This window comes from Mustela putorius, unplaced genomic scaffold (genome assembly GCF_011764305.1).
Source record: "Mustela putorius furo isolate JIRA1106 unplaced genomic scaffold, ASM1176430v1.1 tig00000083_pilon_pilon_pilon, whole genome shotgun sequence".
Lineage (NCBI taxonomy): Eukaryota > Metazoa > Chordata > Mammalia > Carnivora > Mustelidae > Mustela > Mustela putorius.
Window position 1 is genome coordinate 15,645,258 of NW_025421273.1, and position 21,693 is coordinate 15,666,950.

The window sequence follows — 21,693 nt, forward strand, 5'->3', positions numbered from 1 at the left end:
TACTTATAAGAGTATTTTATCTAATACTTTGAAAATGTCTAGTTTTGGCAGCATCATTCATAGTAGCCAAACTTAGGACAAACCTAAGACAACATAAGTGTCCATCAGTAGATGAATGAATAAAGAAGGTGTGGTCTGTATATACAATGGAATTTTATTCAGCCACGAGAGAGAAGGACCTCCTGCCACCTTTTGACAACATGGATGGACCTTGAGAATATCATGCTAAGTGAAATAAGCCAGATGGAGAAATGTAGATACTGCATGTATCACTTATATATGGAATCTTAAAAAAAAAAAACTCATAAAAGCAGAGATTAGGAAAGTGCTAGCCACAGGCTGAGGGGTGGGAGGAACCAGAAGAGTTTGGTCAAGGGTACAAACTGAATAAGGTTTGAGAATTTAACATGGAGACACAGTTGACAGCATTATATTGGATAACTGAAATTTGCAGAGAGTAGAACTTGAATATATATACACAAACACACCTATGCTAAAAAAGTCTACGTTATGTGCAAGTTTTTATAAAGTGAATTTTCTGATGGCACATGCATATTACTTATAAGTGGACAAAAATACTGAGGGCATGGTAAAAAATTTTATGGATTAAATTTTGGAGGCAGTGGCTCAGAGAGTAAAAGCTCATGGTAGAGAGATGAGAGGGGTGAGTCCATACTCCCTTGCTGAGGAAGCTGAGTGGCTACGGTTGGAGGAAGAAGAATGGAGAGGAAATTTTCATGGCCAGAGGACACTCTTGTTCCACTGTTTTCCTGCTATAGTTAGTGGGGGGGGGTCTTAGTTCTGTACATCCTGGGAGCAGGGGACTGGGGATTGAGATCACTTTCCATCCAGCTTAAAGTAATGGCAACAGATGGGACATGGATAGCCTAGGTGCCCCTGCACATAAGTGTTCAAGAAACCTGAGAAGGAAGTAAGAGGGACAGAGAAGGAAGGCGACAAGAGATAAAGAGAAGCAGGGAAAGAAGATGGGTGGAAGGGAGGGAGGAAGGAACATCCTGACAGTTGGTACTAGCCTTCTGGGGAACTTGGTACTTAAAAGAAGCCAACCCTGAGACCCTTGAAAACTAGTTATAAATACAATCACTTTCCCTCTTTGTCCTCACATCATGGGGAAATGGTTGGATTTTCACATCTGAAAGCTGTGTTTGAGAGGTTGGGACTTAAATACACAGATGGGTTGCATACCCAAAACTGACATTGGGAGGGCCTGGAGGGCACCTCCATGAGATGGACAGACACCTGCTAGAGCAGGTACAGTGAGGCCCACGGTAGAGGCACGCCTGATAGGACTAGCCACAGTAGACAGCAAAAGCACCAGCAGTTTCACATAAATCCAAATCTCAGGCTTGGCTGCCAGCATTGACATGTGGGCAAGCTTCTGGAGGCACTCTGTCCAGGGCCCCTGGGTGGGAGGCAGTAGTGAGGTACTCAGTTAGTGATGATCTGTGATCCCTTTAGGGTGCTTGTGGGTGAAGCCTAAGTCATCTAGCCAGACCCTTGCTGGCAAACTTTCTGGCTAGATGAAGAGTGTGCCCACCCAGGGAGCATCCCTAGAGCAGACACACCTACTGCAGCCTCCAGAGCCAGAACTAGCATCCATACACAGCCCTACCCCAAGAGGCTGTGTGGCATAGCAATTGGGGACAGAGACTCTGAGCCACACTGACGTGGTTTGGGTCTCAGCTTTGTTGGGATTAGCTGTCTGCTCTTGGGCAAATAACTTATTTTCTTCATCTGTAAAGTGGGGGTGAGGTTAACAAAGTACCGACCTGAGATAGCGTTTGGGAGGAACCAAGAATTTATATACATAAAATGGTTAGAGTGACTGGCATACAAGAAGTAGCTTCTTGTGAAGCTTCTTGTGAAGTGTTATCTAGTGTTCCTAAAGAACAGTTCCTAGCACTGTTATCCTGCCAAGGTTTGGCCCAGATCCCATCGTCTCCAGCCAGCGCCAGTCTGCCCCTGACACCCTCCCAGTCCCCACTTCTAATACTAACAAACAAATCCTCAGTCCTGCTGTTGACTACAAGGCAAGGGAGGGTCTCAGTCACCTCTACACTCACACCTGTATGCCCCCACCATACTGAGAGGACCCTGAAACCCTCCAATATGGCTTTTATTCGGTTTTCCTTCATTTCTCACTGTCTTTAAAAAAAATTAGTTTTTGCATTATCAAAGTAATGCCAGCTGATTATAATAAGTCGAAGACTACAAATGTGTATTTGGGTCACTCCTTTCAAACCTTGATGGTTCCCCCACTCCCATTCATAACATGACTAAGTAACTTGGTTCTCTGTCGTTTTTCCCCTTACTTATGCCTACATGTGTTGGCATGCGGTTTGTCCTTCCAATAATGAGATCATCCTCTATGGGTCGTTCCAGAAGTTACTTTTGCATTTAGCCATGTATCATGACATCTTCCCACATCAGTATACATTGGTCTACCTATAGGAACCATAATCCTTTGTCCTCCATGCTAAAGAAATCCAATTCTTTTGGTAATTTATTTGGTGATAAAACTTGACCTGTAACTTCTCTTTATTGGTCTATTTATTCCACTTAGGGGGAATATTCATGTTTTGATAGAAAAATATTAATATATTAATATCTATATACTAATATATAGATCCCATTGGTGATTCATTTAACCTCTATGGAGGTATTACATAATATATAATATATGTTGTTTTAAATATTATTATCTATTAGACATATTATTTTCATTTTGCTAAGACATATATTATTTAATATAAGGGTGGGGGGGTAGGAGAGCCTGGGAGTGGGTATTAAGGAGGGCACATATTGCATGGAGCACTGGGTGTAGCACAAAAACAATGAAACACTGACAAAATAAAATTAAAAAAATGTTTTTAGGGGTACCTGGGTGGCTCAGTGGGTTAAAGGCTCTGCCTTCAGCTCAGGTCATGGTCCCAGGGTCCTGGGATTGAGCCCCGCATCGGGCTCTCTGCTCAGCGGGGAGCCTGCCTCCCCCTTTCTATCTGCCTGCCTCTCTGCCTACTTGTGATCTTTGTCTGCCAAATAAATAAATAAATAAAATCTTTAAAAAAATGTTTTTAAATCCAAGAAATTAGAGTTTCAAATAAGAAACTGTGGCTCCATAGCTACAAAGTATTCCATAGTATAGTTATATCACATTTTATTCAACAATGATCCTATTTGGCATTCGGGTTGTTTCCAGTTTTGTTTGCCTATGTGTTTGTCTTGTTATTGGATCAGTGATAGCATTCTTGAGCACATTGCTACATACTGGTACTTCCATTTTAACTGAATAAATCCCAGAAGTGGTATTGCAGAGTCAGAGGGTTTGCATACTATGGTCCAAAGAGTTATAATTTACGGTACTTTATTACTATTTTTTAATTTAAAAATTTTTATTTATTAGAGAGAGAGAGCAAGAGAGCGAGACAGCACAAGCAGGGGGAGTGGCAGGCAGAGGCAGAGCGATAAGCAGACACCCTGCTGAGCAGGGAGCCCCATGCAGAGCTTGATCCCAGGACCCTGGGATCATGACCTGAACCTAAGGCAGACACTTAACCAACTGAGCCATCCAGGTGCCCAATTTATGGTAAACAGGATATGAGAGCGGATATTTCTCCAAATTGTTACTAGCACTGTAATCAATGATTTCACTTGTTGCGAATTGCACAGTGAGGAATGATTATCTCACTGCAGATAAGGCTGCACATTTTCCACATAATGAGACCCAACTCTCCCAGGGAACTGTCTAGAATCTTGATCAATTTTCAATCAGAGCTTTGTCTATGAGATATATTTACACTTTGCTCTGTGTATTGCAAAGATCTCCTTCTAGCTTATTGTTTGTCTTTGGACTCTGTTCACAGTATCTCTTGTCATACAAAAATCTTAAGAACTTAAATGGTAATATTAATTTTATAATCTATTTTCCTCATAATTTTCCAGAACGCTATTCCACCACCAAGATTTTATATATTCTTCTATATTTTCTTATAATACTTATTTATCTTTTATATTTAAATCTTTCATATAAAAATAGAATATATTTTTGTTATAATATAATATAGCATTCTAATTTTATTTCTTCCAAATGGATAGATAGCCAGCTATCTCAACAGTATTTAGTCTTTCCCAATAACTTGTCATGAGACCCCTGTTTGTCAAGATATTATAATATCTGATAGGTGTGGTTCACTTTCACTCTCAGACATTTATTCTTCTGAAAGGAGTTGTGTCCAGTTCTAGGAAATAACTCCATTAAGATTTTGGTGGGGATTATATTAATTTATGCATTGATTTGAGAAGCATGAACATGTAATTTTTCCTTCCAGTGTAATGCCTGACTTTTCATTTTCATTCATCTTACTTGATTCCTTCAAAATACATTTAGTGTTCCTTTCATTTAGGGCTTGTAAATTTGGGGGCACATTTACTCCTAGATATTACATAGTTTTGGTCACTCTTTCAAATGACAGTATTTTCCATTTTTTTTTTCTACCTAGCTATTTTTAGTATAATAAAAAGCTACTGAGTTATGCTTATTTATCTCTTATTTGGCTACTCTATCAATCTTTCAGGGCAAAAGCTATTTATTATCTCTCAAAATCCCATTTCCCTTTCTCAGACAGCAATAGAATCTGGAGCTGAGTTCAGGGGTACCATGCTAAAGGGTCCACTTCCCTTCCTCCCCCGACTGCAGCCGGCTGTGGTCACATGACCAAGTCTGGCCAATGGGATGTGAGCAGGCAGATATTTGCACCGCCCAGGATATTTCCTTTAAAAGAATTCTCATTCCCTGCTTCCTACCATTCTGTTGCCTCTTCTGTGGGTTTGGCAGAACACTTTCTGCCACACAGTTGAGGAATAAGATAGAAGGAGCCTGGACCCTTCTGAACATCCACAGAGAAGAGATTGGACTTTATTTTTATTTTTTAGTCTTTGAAGACCAGTTCGTCTTAATTATTATGTGTCTTAATTTGTACATTGATTTATATTTAATATAAATGTACAAAGACAATGTACATTGTCTTAATTTGTACAACCCCTTATTAATTTTGTTAGCTTTTTTAGTGGATCCTTCTGGTGTTTCTAGGCATAGAAGCATGTTATTTGCACATTGATGGTTCTCTTTCCCTTGTTAGGGGGCTCAGAGCAGAGTGGTTAAGAACACAGATGAGGAGTTGTACTGCCCAAGAACAAATGGTGTGCTGCTTTGGTGGACATAAGCTGTTTGTGGTCACTCATATCTCCTGTCTTAGCAATTACTTGTCCCTGTACAGCTGGCTTTGAGAGTGGGGCATGTGGCTTCATCTGGAAACAGTCAAGCTAACCTTACCCCTCTGTTCTGGCATTTGACTCAGCATAAGCATATGACCTAACTGATGCAAATGAATATTAGGGAGATGATTTTCCAGAGGGCTCAAAAAATAAAGACTTTTCTGTCTTTTTTTTTTCCCCCAGGAGGTACCTAAAGTAATCTGTCTTTGGCCAGTGTGAGGTGGGAATATGAGCCTAGAACTCTGAAAGTTTTTCATTAACGTAAAGAAAGACAGTCTAAAGCTGAAGCCTAGCCACGGAGAAGGTAGAGCTGCAAGCATAGAAGGAAAATGGTGCCAGAGCCTGATCAAACCCTGCCTGAAGCTGCATCTACTGGACTTCAGCTATAGAAGCTGAAAAACACTGGCACTGTGGTTGATATTGCCACTTACTATGAGATTTGGACAGGTTATTTCACTCTGTAAACTTCCAGTTCCTCATCTGTAGTATATTAATAAGTACATAATGAGGTAGTTGTAAGTGTTAAACAGAGCAGTCAGGGACTCTGATGGTGACGTTTGAACAAGACTATAAGATGGGTGGGGGGATGGGGTGGAGAAGGCCATTAGATCACCAGGGAGGACTGTGCTTCTGCCAGCACATAGGCCATGGGAGGGGACTGCAAGGAGGCCAGAGAGAGAAAGTGGGAGCTCAGACAGAGAATGGAGGGGCAGATGTGCCAGGCCCCCAGGGCCGGCTGAATATCCCTTTGACTGCTGTGAATGGATATAGAGCCAAGGGCCAAAGTGGGGAGGCTGACAAACAGGGAGAAGAAACACAGCCCCCTGTCTAGTTTTGGCCTCTGTTATGTATAGAATTGGTGCCAAATCTCATGTTAATCCTCGCAGTACTCTTATCAGGAGGGTCTCATGTAACAACCTGCATTGTTACCTGAGAGTAACTTCAAGTTGCAAAGACTAGGCTGCTGCTCATGGTCACACGGTGGATCTGTAGAGAAGCTGCATTGTGTCTTCAGCCTCATCCCAGTGTGAACGGTCCTCCCCCATCCCCGTGCTGTCCCCTGCAGAGCTGACTGGACAGCCCTGTCCTTGTCCTCAGGGAGGTGAGGGCTCTGATGGACTGCTCTGAAGCAGACCTGCTGGGGGCTCCCCTAGGAATTCATGCCCAGCAGGTGTGACAGACAGCAAGTTCCACTTCTAGTTTCTGTGAACTGTGCTAATTGATGAGCTGTAACCTCCCAGTGAGCTTCCTTTAACAATTGAGTGAAGATGTGGGAGCATGAAAATTAGTGCCATACAAAGCTTCCTACGGGTTCCTTCTCAGGAGAATGGAAATTTACTACAAAATTTGCAAATATGAACTGAGTTTTAGGCTATTTGCTTTCCACAGGTTGAAAACATTCAAAACTCAGCAAGAGAAGGAGTTCAGGATGTTGTGTGAGACCTGTTAGTTCAAGTTTTACTATTGGTATCAATAATCAGTAATCATAGCGCCAACCCTGGTATACCCCAGAAATGCTTCTCTCCTTTCTCTGAATTCATGGAAACTCATCTCACCTCCAAGCCTTTGGCAGTACTTGGAATTCTCATCTCTCTCCTCTGCCTAGTAGACTTCCATTCATTCTTCAAAACCTGGCCCTAGAATTATAGTATTGGTGGATGTACATCTACCCTTTGCTTGCATACCTCTACCAACAGGAAACTCACTACCACAGAGGGGGTTATCTGACTGTTGTCTTAGTTGGCTCAGGTTGCTATAACAGGATACCATAGCTAGGGAGGGGGACTTAAACATCAAACATTTATTTCCCACAGTCCCGGAGGCTGGGAATCTGAGGTCTGGGTGCCAGCATGGATGGATTCTTGGTGACAGCTCTCTTCCTGGTTTGTATGGCAGGTTTCTTGCTATATCCTCACATGGTGGAGAGGGCTCTGTCCTTTTCCTCTTCTTCTAAGGGCATCAATCCCATCGTGGAGGCTCCAACCCCATGACCTCATCCAAACCCAGTTACCTCCCAAAGGCCCTAGCTCCAAGTATCATCACATTGGGGGTTAAGGCTTCAACATGGGAATTATAAAGGGGGACACACGAGCATACCAGCCATAGCAGACTGATTTAGTCCTCTTCCCTGGGCCCTCCACTGTTTTCCAATGTCATTCCCATCTTAGCATCCACCATATTGTATCTGTCACCTTGTCTGTCTCCTTGAAGCTGGGAATCTTGCCTTGCTCATTTCTGTCTCCAGTACCTTAGCAATGGCCTGGCCTGGCCTGGGAAAAGTATTCATCAATGTTTGTTGAGTGACTGATTGACCAAATAAGAGACTGAATGAAAGAGATATGGTGAGCAAATCCTGTCACTTTTCTTCATTCCCTACTGCTTAGAGCCATCACAATATTTACAGGAGTTGATGACATTCCTTATCAACTTTTGACTGTGAAGACTTCAGCAATGTCACCTTCCCCACTTGAACTCAGAGGGTGGGACCAGCCACCCTCTCCATGAGTTTTGTGCTCACAGGCGCTCATGGCAGCATTGGCACTATGGGGAATTGTAACTGGGGCTATTCTCTGAGAATAAAAATACTTGACAGCCATATGACTTTCAAGGACTCTGGCCTATTTCTTCATGCAGGGACTATTTATGGAGCGGGTCCTGTCTGCAGTATCAGGGGAAGGAAGGGCTGAAACCACAATGCCAGGGATCTGTGTCATGGACTAAGGGAGTGGGGATGGTGGGAATTACAAGGTGCTGAAGACCCATCCACAGTCCCTCCTTGGGGCTATAGTTGCCTTGCCACCACCCAGTCACCTCAGTGTCACCAGTGACTACTGCTTCACAGGCTGGCTCTGGCACCTCCTGGACATGTTCCTAGAGAAGTCACCAAAGCCTTCTTGAATTTTGCTGTATTTTCATTTTCTTCCTCCGCAGCTACATTGCAGAAATACCAATTTCCTGTCCTCCATGCTCTTTGCCTTCCTTTCTCCCCTCTCAGTTCCTGTAATGAAGTCCCCCCTGCGAGGTGTGAGTGCAAGTGCACTCATCTCCCTGAGACCTACAAGCCCACACCTGGGAGAAGGAGCGGTTTGCTCGGAGTACTAGAGCAGAGTGAATTCTCTCTGGATCTGTCCTCCGGATGCCACATGCCTCTCCGTGAACTCCTGCTGGGGTAGTACCACTAGGGGGCACTAGACCGGGGGTGCGGATGGAAGGCAGTCTACAAGAGGAATTCACCTCCCACATTATTCCCGGCGGGTTTCCCTTTCATTAGACTTGAATTTGGAGTAAAGTCTCTCGTGAACCTCTATCCCCACCTTCTCTGGTTTACAGGGACTACGTCATTCCTAAGCGGAGGTCAGAGTGGCGCTGCCCAAGAGAAGCAGCTGGAAGCCCCTTGGGGAAAAATCAGGGTTGATGAGACCTACAGCAGGCTCCGGGCTCCCGCTGGTAATTACTGTACTTCTGAGACGTCAGTGTGATGTCACACTGGCCCTGATCTTCCACTCGGCATCACACACCCTGGGCACTCTCTCCTCCCACTAATCTTCATGGACATCGGAGGACAACAAATTAGTCCCTGCCTTATGGCCAAGGCCGCCTGACCAGTCCCCTCTCCTCCCACACTCTGTGTTGCACATGTAATTTTATGCAATTGCATGGATTAATCACAATGAATACCATTTGTAGGTTTTCTGTTTTTTTTTTTTTAATTTTTTATTTTTGATAAACATATATTTTTATCCCCAGGGGTACGCTTTCCCAGCTGTGATCTGCTCTGAAGGACTCAGGCTGGAGATGATCTCCTGACACTTAGCATCCTTGACTCTCTTTCTTTTCTCTCTCTTGTTCTCTCTCTCTCTCTTTCTTCCTTCCTTCCTTTCCTCCCTCTCTCCTCCTTCTTTCCTGTCTTTCCTTCCTCTTTCTTCTCTTTCCCTTTCTAGCCTTTCAGTGATTCAACAAGCTTATACACTGTGCTATGTTCACTGCATTCCACACCTCTCTTTGCTACTTCCTGTATCACAGGGCCAGAATGGGGGAGGGAGAACATTTTCTGGCTCTCTTGCAACTATGGTTCTCAGTAAGATTTACGGTCTGCCAACAATGTACACTCAGGAGAGGTTTGCAGGGTGGAAGGAAAACAGAGTCTGCCTATTTGGGACTGAGCCAAAGGATGGACAAGCTGGGTCAATGGGGGTCTTTGCTGAGGCTGGACATTTGTCAAGGTGGCCTCATCACTGGTGTGAACAGCTAGGAAGTGACTGTCCAACCCAAGGTCCCTGAGCCAGAATCCAAGCCCCAGGCAGGTTTGACCTCAAGTCCCACCACCTCCCTTCATCATCAAGCTGCTTTCTCTTGAGGGCCCTGCAGCCCAGACTGCTATGCACATAAGGGACGTGGAGCTGCCTCCACTCCAGCCTGGGGGGAGTCCAGGTCACTGCTTTCCCTACATACAGCTCACCCTCATGGTCAGTCCAGGATGTAAGCCTCTCCTCCATACAAACGTGCACCCTGAAGCCAGGGGCCAGGCTCCCTGTGCCTCCAGCCTGGTATTAAACACTGTTCTGGAAACAAAAAGTGATTAAGATGATCATTTTCAGGCAGAGCAGGAATTTGGACCTGGTGTCAGCAGAGACATAGAGACTCACAATTTCACAAGGAAGGATTTCGCCTCCGTAGACTCTTAGCCCTTCTCCACCCCTTTCTCACTCCCCCAAGGGAGGAGGAGAGATTATGTGAAGGGTCATTTTGGGATGCAAAAACTAGCCTTACAGAGTTGAGTTCTGCCTGGGCAGGCACGGGACCCCTGGTCTTCCAAGATCTTGGTCTTACCTGGTCTTCCAAGCTCTCGGTCTTATCGGGTCTTCTGAGCTCTTGGTCATATATGAGCAGCTTGGGTTGGATGTAGGAGGTGAATCCTTCTCTCTCTGGGGTCTTGGAGCAGGAAGCCCCTTTTGACTCACACAAATGCAAGCTTTTATCAGCAATGCAGGTGATATGTTGGCCCTTATCTGCCACCTCCTTGTTTTATTTTTTATTTGTTAAAATCCCATATGGGTAAGATGGGGCTGTGATGGGTTGAACTGTGTTCCCTGCCTCCGTGTCCCATTCATATGTTGAAGTCCTAACTCCCATGACCTCAGAATGTGACTTCATATGGGTAGGGTCACTGCAGCTGTAATTGGTTAAGATGAGCTCCTACTAGGTGCGGTGGGCCCCTAAGCCAGTAAGACTGGTGTTCTTATGTAAAGGGGACTTTAAAACACAGACGTGCACTTGGGGAAAGACCATGTGGAGTCTGAAATTATCCTGCCCCTGCCGAGGGACTGCCCTAAGCTAGCAGAGAGGACTGGAACAGATCCACCCCTGGCACCTCTGAGGGGTCATGTTTCTGCCCACCAAGACCTTGACCTCAGATTTTCAGCCTCCAACAAGAGACAATACATTTCTGTTGTTTGAGCCTCTCAACAACCTGTGGGACTTGTTACAGCAGCCCTGGGAAACTGAGACGGGGGCTATTTCTTGGAGTTAGGGACTCCCAGACTTGAGTCATTAGGGATTTAAGATCCCCACTGGCAGGGAAAGAGGGGGAGAGCTGGCACACAGCTCAAGGAGATGGGGATTTAAAGCAGCAGAAATTTCTCTTCCCTGCAGTCTTCTGAAAAGAACCACACTATAAACCTCCCTAGGACGCCCAGAAATTAAACCTCACTCCTGCACTCTGTCCTTAAACTCTTAGAACCCCCTCTAAATAATGACACTGCTGTTGTTTCTTCAGGCTTAGAAACAGCCCTGCCCCCTGCCCCCGATATGCCTGGGTGGCTGTCCCCCACTTCCTTCTCAGCTGCTCCAATCCTTGCATCTGAGACATCAGAAACAACACATGCCCACTCTGTTAATGTCCAAGGGTCCTATTGCTCCCTCCAGGCATGAAGGAAACAGTCTGTATTATGTTTGAAAAAAAAAAAAAAGTTTGGACAAAGGGACAAGGGAGTGTTGCTATTGCTGGCCATTGATGTTTTGGGGAAGACTCATCACATTTACCCACAAATATGTTAGCGACAAAGGATCAAGTCTTTGAAGCAGTTATGGAGTGCTCTAAAACACATCAATTAATAGGAAATTCGAGGAAGAGTAAGGCCAACAGATCAGGACAGGACTGCCATTGAAAAGATAGTCTGCCTTCGGCTCAGGTCATGATCCCAAGGGTCCTGGGATCAAGTCCCACATCAGGCTCCTTGCTTAGTGGGGAGCCTGCTTCTCCCTCTGCTTGGGCGTACGCTCTCTCTCTGACAAATAAATGAATAAAATCTAAAGAAAGAAAGAAAAAAAGAAGAAAGGAAGGAGAAAAGATAGTTTGTTTCTCATCATTCCTAAGAAAATCGGACATGCCATGCCATGGGGGCCCACATGAGGAAATGTGGGATCAACCACAAAGCTGAGGGAGAAGGGTACCAACATGGGCAGGGGTCTTTCTGTTGTTGGTTGCTGTGGGAAGGAATGGGTGAAGCAGGGAAAGCAGGTTTAGGACTGGCTGATAGAAATAATTTTAAGGGGTCTGGGGCACAGGGGCTGTCCCTAGTTGTCTAGTGCCTGGACTTAGGGTGACTGGGAAAGGTGGATTGTGGCCCTGATGTGAAGAAGTCAGGCATCAGAATTCAGGGGAAAAAAAGGACATGGTTAATAAAATGAGACAACGAATTCCCTCTGCTGGGGTAGCTGCTCTGTTACCTGTGCTTAAGATTCAGGTCAGTTTTCTGATGCCCAAGTGAGTTACACATTTCACAACCAGCTGTGAAAAGTCTAAACTGTGCAGGCTCTTCATGGCCTCCTGCTCTCATGTGCCCCCAAATGTTCTGTTGACCCCACTCACACTGCAAGACCCAGGAAGCCCCCCTTCCCGGTCCTTCTATTTTCACCCAGTCCCATCCCTGCCCTGTCCCAGCACTGACCCTGTGGGTTTGCTCTCTGTCCCTCCCTCGGCCCTGGCTATACCTTAGAACCACCACAGACCTTAAAAACTCCCCCACCCAGCACTCTCTCCTGCAAAATAAATCACTTCTGTGGGTGGGGCTCTGCCCCAGGACTTTTTACAGTTCCCATGTGACATAATAACAGCCACCCTAGACCCTGTCCTTTGGGTCACCTGGCACAATGGGTGGCCTATGACAGGTCTACAAAAATCAAAGGATCAGTTTCCCGAAATTCAGATGTCAAGGGCTAGAGAATCAGCGTACTTCGAACAAGGGCCCTTAGGGACACCCAGGCCAGAAATGCAGGCTTTTCCGACTCTTGACTCTTTGTTCATCTTTGCAGGAGTGGAGCTCCCAAGATGGAAAAGACCCACGGGCCCATCTGTGCAGGAAACTCTTCCATTTCCACTTGTCTCTTCCAGATGTGTTAACTGCTGCAGCTCTCCCCCTCTTTCCCTGCTTGGTCTCAGACATCTAGCTGGGTTACTGTGCTATCCCCCCAACCCCACTCTAGGTCAGCTCAGGACTTGCTTTGCCCTCTAGGATGGGAGCAAATGTGACACAGGCTTGAGGGGATGGGCTTTCTATGCTTCTGTTGCTATTGCGGCCTTGTGAGGCCATATGGGCCTGGCCACCTGCAAGATGAGCCATTAGAGCAGGGCTGAGCTGCCCGGCCAAGGCCAAACATGTACCAGCCGGAAGCAGACAACCCTCAGACGTGAGCACAGCCAACACTACCAGAGCGGCACAGCTGACCCCACCTGACCTCAGTCTTAGGAGCAAGAATTGCCTACAAAAGCTTAACTCATAGATCTGTGAGCGTACTAGATGTCCTTGTTTATGCATTAAAGTCATATGGTTATTCATTATGGAAGCCTTATTGTCCCAATAGAAAAAGGAGATAACCCTACCCCTTCCCTTTGCTGCTTTAAATCCCCATCTCCTTGAGCTGTGTGCCCTCAGCCCTAACCTATACTCAACCCCCTTCCCCATGCTTCCCTAAGATGGTCTTTCTTCCTTCAACTTCATTTTACTCCAGGTATGGTCTCTCTCTGCTTTAGCTGCTGACCAAGAATACCCCACAGCTCAGAAGAGAATTACAGTGCCTGTTAGAGAAGACAAAATGCAGTCTGAAGGATCAGAAAGGACAGCAGACACAGGGGGAGCAGAAAAGCTTATCGGAGAGCATTGGATTTTGTGTAAACAGCAGAACGGGAATGTTATTACTAAGATATTAATGCATTTATTTAACTATGTTTATATTTCATTATAAACACAGCCGACAAACTTGCTCTCAGAGAATATAGACAATGAGATCCACGATTAAACTCTTTAAGTAGCAGGGCAGGGGTGCCTGGGTGGCTCAGTGGGTTAAAGCCTCTGCCTTCGGCTCAAGTTGTGATTCCAGGGTCCTGGGATCAAGCCCTGCATTGGGCTCTCTGCTCAGTGGGGAGCCTGCTTTCTCCTCTCTCTCTCAGCCTGCCTTTCTGCCTACTTGTGATCTCTCTCTGTCAAATAAATAAATAAAATCTTAAAAAAAAAATAGCAGGCCACCTGGGTGGCTCAGTGGGTTAAGCATCTGCCTTCAACTCAGGTCATGATCTCAGGGTCCTGGGATCAAGTCCCACATTGGGTTCCCTGCTCAGTGGGGAGTCTGCTTCTCCCTCTCTCCCCCTGCAACACTCCCTGTGATCTTTCTCTTTCATTCTCTCAAATAAATACATAAAATCTTAAAAAAAAAAAACAACCCCTCTTTAAATAGCAACACGTAGCATCTGTTCTGTACTTTTTTGTAATGCAATTAAGAAAAGGTCAAGAGGATCTGATGTTTTTTATGGAGACTATAGTTAGTAATGCTGTATTACATTTTTGAAACTTGCCAAGAAGGTCAATCTTAAGTGTTCTCACAATACGCAATGTGAAAAGGTACCTGTGTGAGGTGGTGGATAGCTAATTAATGTGATTGAGGTAATCATTTCAAAATATATACATACATACATCAAATCATTATGTTGTACACCTTTAAAATATCACATTGTGCAACCTACAATATACAATTTTTTAAATTTGTTAAACACACCTCAAAAGAGCCCACAGTAAAAAAGGCGAAAATGACTAAGAAAGAAAAAAGCAGATGAATGGCTCCTGAGATAAATCAGGAAAAGGAGGACCATGGCCACAGTCTCTTAGGGGAGAAAACTTGTGTTCTATGGAGAATTCCATGCTCCAAAATTTCCCTTCTGCACTGCCTGAAAAGGCACTCAATAAATGTTAAAGATGGAGACGGTGAATGAGTCCTTCACTCTTCAGTGTGAAATAGTGTTTCAGTGCCGTGTCCTAACACTGAGAAGAGATGTCCCAGTGAAATAGGAACTTAATAAGATTAAGGAGGCTGGGTCCACAAACCCTTGGGGAGTATGTGGGATGCTGCAAAGCCAGAGGTGGGATTGGAACACCACGAAAGTCACGTGGGAAGGGTGGAGGATGGGGCTTTCAGAGAGTTGAGGGGAGGTCTGGAAGGAAAGTGGAAAGGGGCTGAGTGGAGAGGTAAGAATAAGTGTGGAAGGGGAGTAGGGGAGGGATGGATGGACATCCAGGGCTCAAGAATGAGGAAACACAAAGGATGGCTGCCTGCCTGTGTCCTTGTGTGCACTGGCTGCAGGAACACAGGGGCCAGGGGTTGGGAGGATCAGGCATGAACTGGGAAGTCACGTAGGCCTGGGGCTCATTTCTTTGTAGATGATATGGCTGAATTATTCCTATTGAATTGTGTTCTCACCTTCATTTTGCTTCTGGAAGATATTCAGGGCCCTGAAAGGTCTTTACCCAAAGGTCTCTGTCAATTGTTGGGACAGGACCCTGAGTCCAAACCCCTGACTTCCAGGATATCCCTGTTATCTGTCCTGAATAACACAGCCAGGGCCCCTTGTTACCATGACTCACCTGTTTCTGAACACCTTTTATACCCTGATGCCATGCTGGCAGCTGACCCTTCACTGTTTTGTCTTATCCCTGCAAGGCCCTACTGCTTCTCGTTTACTGCTGTGAAGACCCAAACTCAGAAGGGTGAAGTGACTTGCCCAAAGACACATGGATAGTTGGGGGGTCAGCTGAGCACCACATCTGGGGATCTTGACCTATATATGCAAATGAGGGCCTTGATTTGCATCCTCAACTTTACTCAGGTTCCCTGGCATCTTAAGGTCACCACTGACCATTCATTCTGAAGCACAGGAATTTCAACTCCCTGCCCCAAAGCACCCAGGCTGGTTTCGTCTTCTGGCAGAAGATTTGAGCCCAAATTCAACCACTCCCAATCCACCTCCCAGTATCAAGGAGCTTACACAGTGCGGTAAGATTCCCCATGATACACTGGGCACACATATGGTGTCCTAGAGGGGCTTCTAGAAGGAGCCAAAGCCTGTACCTGCTGGGGTCAGGGAGGGAGGCTCAGAGGAGGGTGTAGAAGAGGCTGCAGACTCACCCCTGCATGAGGCAGCAGCACCCCTAGGAAACTTCCCAGCTGTTCACTCCATCCCATCCTCCAGAAAGCCCTTGGGGATGAGGCCCCCACAGCAATGTCACTGAATTTAGTGTTCAAGGCTGCTGTGACAGTTGGCTGCAAGGTCGCCATAGGCTGTCAGATCAGCTGAGACGTGCATTATTGGGTCATGCCCTAGACCTATGGTCCTGACTGTGATGGGCATCACAGCCCTGGGAGTGAGCCAAACACAGAGGCCCAGACTCACTGAAGCGAGGCAGGGATGGGCTTTTGATTCTTCCTAAGTTCCCCCAAGAGATTCCAATGAGATCAAAATGGGGCATGGAGTCTTGCTTCTCAAAGTGTGGTCCATTGTTCAGCGGCATTAGCTTCACCTGGGAGCCATTAGAGAGGCAGATTCTTGGCCCTACCTCAGACCAACTGAATCAGGGCCTATATGCACATGAAGGCTTGAGAAGCCAGGAGGAGGGAAGGCTTCGTGGGTTATTGATTCCTGATTCCTGGCTTGCCAGGCAGAAAGGATGCCCTTTGATACCCATGATAATCTGGAAGGTGGACACCATTTTGCTTCACAGATGACACTGAGGCTCAGAGAGGGAAGTGACTTTTCCACAGGTGGGGGAAATTTCCCGCCCTACATCTCATACCCACTTCTGCCCCCATCATCCTCCCACCAGGACATGAGATCTTCCAATACACTGGGCTTAACTCACTGTGCAGGACACAGACCAGAAATTACACAGATGTTTCTCCACCAGAATTAAACAAAAAAGGCTTTCTAGTCAGCCCTCAAATCCAACTCCCCAGGACCTCAGTCCCAGAGCCTCAAACTTCCCACTGGAAGAGTCTCTGTAAAGCATACATAACAGGCTTACCGTGTTCATCCAGCAAGATGTTGTCTGGCTTGATGTCTCTGGAAGAGAAAACAAATAGGCTGACAACGTGATTTCTATTGATGAGCACACAACAAACATGATGCTTGGGGACAAATGCCTGACAACATCAGAGTGCCTGTCTCTCCCTCAGCATGAGGCCCAGACAGGGAGCTGGGAAGTAATTAGGATAACAGAGGGCTTGTATTCTCCCTTCTTGTTTTGCACAATTGCAAGTCAACTGTGTGAATATTTTCTTCCTCAATATTCTTTCTATTTTTTTAGATTTAATTTTATTTTTTTTCAGTGTTCCAAGATTCATTGTTTATGCACCACATCCAGTGCTCCATACAATACGTGCCCTCCTTAATACCCACCACCAGAGTCACCCATCCCCCCACCCCCTTCCCTTCCAAAACCCTTAGTTTGTTTCTCAGAGTCCACAGTCTCTTATGCTTTCATCTCCCCCTCCGATTTCCCCCAATTCAGTTTTCCTTTCCTTCTCCTAATGTCCTCCATGTTATTCCTTATGCTCCACAAGTAAGTGAAATCATATAATAGTTGACTTTCTCTGCTTGACTTATTTCACTAAGCATGATCTCCTCCAGTCCCGCCCATGCTGATACAAAGGTTGGGTATTCATCCTATCTGGAGGTGCAATATTCCCTTGTATATGTGGACCATATATTCTTTATCCATTCATCCATTGAAGGACATCTTGGCTATTTCCATAGTTTGGCGATTGTAGCCATTGCTGCTATGAACCCTGGGGTACAGATGGTCCTTCTTTTCACAACATCTGTATCTTAGGGGTAAAAAGCCAGTAGTGCAATTGCTGGGTCATAGGGTAGCTCTATTTTTAATTTCTTAAGGAATATCCATACTGCTTTCCAAAGTGGCTGCACCAATTTGCATTGCCACCAACAGTGTAAGAGGGTTCCCCTTTTTCCACATCCTCTCCAGCAATTGTTGTTTACTGTCTCATTAATTTTGGCCATTCTAACTGGTGTAAGGTTTTGATTTGAATCTCAATGTGGTTTTGATTTGAATCTCCCTGATGGTTAATAATGATGAACGTTTTTCATGTATCTATTAGCCATTTGTATGTCTTCTTTGGTGAAGTGTCTGTTCATGTCTTCTGCCCATTTTTTGACATGATTATCTGTTTTGGGTGTGTTGAGTGTGAGGAGTTCTTTATAGATCTTGGATATCAGCCCTTTGTCTGTAGTGTCATTTGCAAATATCTTCTCCCATTCTGTGGGTTGTCTCTTTGTTTTGCTGGCTGTTTTCTTTGCTGTGCAGAAGCTTTTGATCTTGATGAAGTCCCCAAAGTTCATTTTCCTTTTTGTTTCCTTTGTCTTTGGAGACATGTCTTGAAAGAAGTTGCTGTGGTTGATGTTGAAGAGGTTACTGCCTATGTTCTCCTCTAGGATTTTGATAGACTTCTGCCTCACGTTGAGGTCTTTTATCCATTTCACGTTTATCTTTGCGTGTGGTGTGGGAGAATGGTCAAGCTTTATTCTTCCATACATAGCTGTCCAATTTTCCCAGCACCATTTATTGAAGAGACTGTCTTTTTCCACTGGATTTTTTTTCCTGCTTTGTTGAAGATTATTTGCCATAGAGTTGCAGGTCCATATCTGGACTCTCTACTCTGTCCCACCATCTATCTGTCTCATAGAACTTTAGAGACAATCTGTAGAAACAAGGACTTCACAGGCAATATGATGCCAATAAAAACTAATCTTTCAATAATCACTCTCAATGTGAATAGCCTAAATGCTTCCATAAAATGATACAAGGTTGCAGACTGTATAAAAAGACAGGACCTGTCCATATGCTGTCTACAAGAGACACAATTGGAACCTGAAGATACATCCAGACTGAAAGTGAAGGGATGGAGAACTATCTTCCCTGTCAATGAGCTTCAAAAGAAAGTTGGGGTAGCGATTCTTATATGAGATAAATTAGATTTTAAGCTAAAGACTATAGTCAGAGATACAGAAGGACACTATATCATTCTTAAAGGTTCTATCCACCAAGAAGATAAAACAATTTAAGTATTTAGGTCCCCAATATGGGAGTAGCCAACTACATAAGCCTACCATTAATCAAAATATAGTCATATTGAAATGAATACATTAATTGTAAAAGATCTTAACACACCAATATCAGTAATAGACAGATCATCCAAGCAGAAAATCAATAAACAACAGCTTTGAATGACACATTGGACCAGATGGACCTCATAGATATATGTACAGAACATTCCACCCTAAAACAACAGAATATTCATTCTTCTCGAATGCCCATGGGACTTTCTCCAGAATAGACCGCATACTGGGTCACAAATCAGGGCTCAACTGATACCAAAAGACTGAGATTATTCCCTGCGTATTCTCAGACCATAATGCTTTGAAACTGGAACTCAACCACAAGAAAAAGTTTGGAAGGAATTCAAACACTTGGAAGCTAAAGATACCCCTGCTCAAGAGTGTTTGGATCAACCAAGAAATCAAAGAAGAACTTAAATAATTAATGGAAACCAATGAGAATGAAGACACATTGGTCCAAAACCTATGGGATACAGCAAAGGCGGTCCTAAGGGGGGAAATACATAGCCATCCAAGCCTCACTCAAAAAAAATGGAAAAATCCTAAACACACCAGCTCTCTTTACACCTTAAATAACTGGAAAATTGACAACGAATTAAGCCAACCCCACACATAAGAAGGGAAATAATCAAGAGTAGAGCAGAGATCAATGAGATGGAAATTAGAGATACACTAGAACATATCAATGAATCTAGAAGCTGGTTCTTTGAAAGAATCAATAAGATCGATAAACCACTGGCCAAATTAATCCAAAAGAAAAGAGAAAGGACCTAAATTAATAAAATTGTGAATGAAAAGGGAGAGACCATGACTAACAACAAGGAAATAGAAACAATCATCAGAAATTATTATCAACAGCTATATGCCAATAAGTTAAGCAACCTAGAAGAAATGGATGCATTTCTGGAAACCTATAAACTTCCAAGCCTGAAACAGGAAGAAATTGACAATATGAATAGACCAATATCTAGTAATGATATTGAAGCAGTGATTAAAAACCTTCCAAAAAGGTTTTAAAGGTTTTTCCAAAAAAAAAAAAAAAAAAAAAAAAGCCCAGGACCTGATGGATTTCCTGGGGAATTCTACCAAACAGTCAAAGAAGAAATAACACCTATTTTCCTGAAACTGTTTCAAAAAAATAGAAACAGAAGGAAAACTCACAGATTCTTTCTATGAAGCCAGCATTACCCTGATACCCAAACCAGGCAAATACCCCATCAAAAAGAATTTCAGACCAATACTCCTGATGAATATGAATGTCAAGATTCTCAACAAGATTCTAGCTAATAGGATCCAACAGAGGAGAAGGGAGTTGGGGTAAATTGGAAGGGGAGGTGAATCATGAGAGACTATGGACTCTGAAAAACAATCTGAGGGGTTTGAAGTGGTGGGGGTGGGTGGGCAGTTGGGGTACCAGGTGGTGGGTATTATAGAGGGCACGGATTGCATGGAGCACTGGGTGTGGTGAAAAAATAAGGAATACTGTTATGCTGAAAATAAATAAATTAATAATAAAAAAAAGATTATCCACCATGACCACGTGGGATTTATCCATGGGATGCAAGGTGGCTCAACATTCACAAATCAATGAATGTCATAGCATGAGTCAATGAGAGAAGAGAGAAGAACCACATGGTCCTCTCAATTGATGCAGAAAAAGCATCTGATAAAATCTTCCTGAATATTCTTTTTTTAATCTTTTTTTTTTTAAGTTTATTTACTTAAATAATCTCTACACTTATCATGGGGCTGAAACTCATGACCCTGAGATCAAGAGTTGGATGCTCTTCTTTTTATTTATTTATTTTTTTAAAATTTAATTTTATTTTTTCATTGTTTCAAGAGTCATTGTTTATTTATTTTTTTATTTTCAGCATAACGGTATTCCTTGTTTTTGCACCACACCCACTGCTCCATACAATCCGTGCCTTCTATAATACCCACCACCTGGCTCCCCCAAGCTCCCACCCCTGTGGAGAAAGGGGAACCTTCTTATACTGTTGGTGGGAATGCAAGTTGGTGTAGCCACTTTGGAGAACAGTGTGGAGATTCCTCAAGAAATTAAAAATAGAGCGTCCCTTTGACCCTGCAGTTGCACTACTGGGTACTTAACCCAAAGGTACAGATGTAGTGAAAAGAAGGGCCATCTGTACCCCAGTGTTTATAGCAGCAATGGCCACAGTCACCAAATTGTGGAAAGAACCAAGATGCACTTCAACGGATGAATGGATAAGGAAGATGTGGTCCATATACACTATGGAGTATTATGCCTCCATTAGAAAGGATGAATACCCAACTTTTGCAGCAACATGGACGGGACTGGAAGAGATTATACTCTGTTCCACTGGTCTATGTGTCTTTTTTTATGCCAGTAAGAGACTATGGACTCTGAAAAACAATCTGAAGGGTTTGAAGTGGCGGGGGGGGTGGGAGGTTGGGGTACCAGGTGGTGGGTATTATAGAGGGCACGGATTGCATGGAGCACTGGGTGTGGTGAAAAAATAATGAATACTGTTATGCTAAAAATAAATAACTTAATAAAAAAATATATCCATAAAAAAAAACCTGAAATATGACCCGATGAGTGAGGAAGGATTATTAAATCATGATACTGTAAAAAAAAAAAAAAACAGATATACAGACCAGTGGAACAGAGTACAGAGCCCAGATATGGACCCTCAACTCTTGGTCAAATAATCTTTGACAAAACAGGAAAAAATATACAGTCGAATAAAGACAGTCTCTTCAATAAATGGTGCTGGGAAAACTGGACAGCTATATGTAGAAGAATGAAACTCAACCATTCTTTTACACCATACCCAAAGATAAACCCCAAATGGATAAAAGACCTCAACATGAGACAGGAATCCATCAGAATCCTAGAGGAGAACATAGGCAGTAATCTCTTCGATATCAGCCACAGCAACTTCTTTCAAGAT

The 21,693-nt window shown here is 44.0% G+C and overlaps 1 protein-coding gene across 2 annotated transcripts in view; it reads right to left on the reverse strand.

The window, feature by feature from the left end:
• Positions 1–21,693, reverse strand: part of STK32B (serine/threonine kinase 32B) — a 400,430-nt gene that overhangs the window by 60,375 nt on the left and 318,362 nt on the right. For both annotated transcript variants that reach the window (XM_004770541.3, XM_004770542.2), the window contains one exon: positions 16,644–16,681. In XM_004770541.3, coding sequence (XP_004770598.1) covers positions 16,644–16,681 — 38 coding nt within the window. The remainder of the gene's footprint in view (positions 1–16,643; positions 16,682–21,693) is intronic.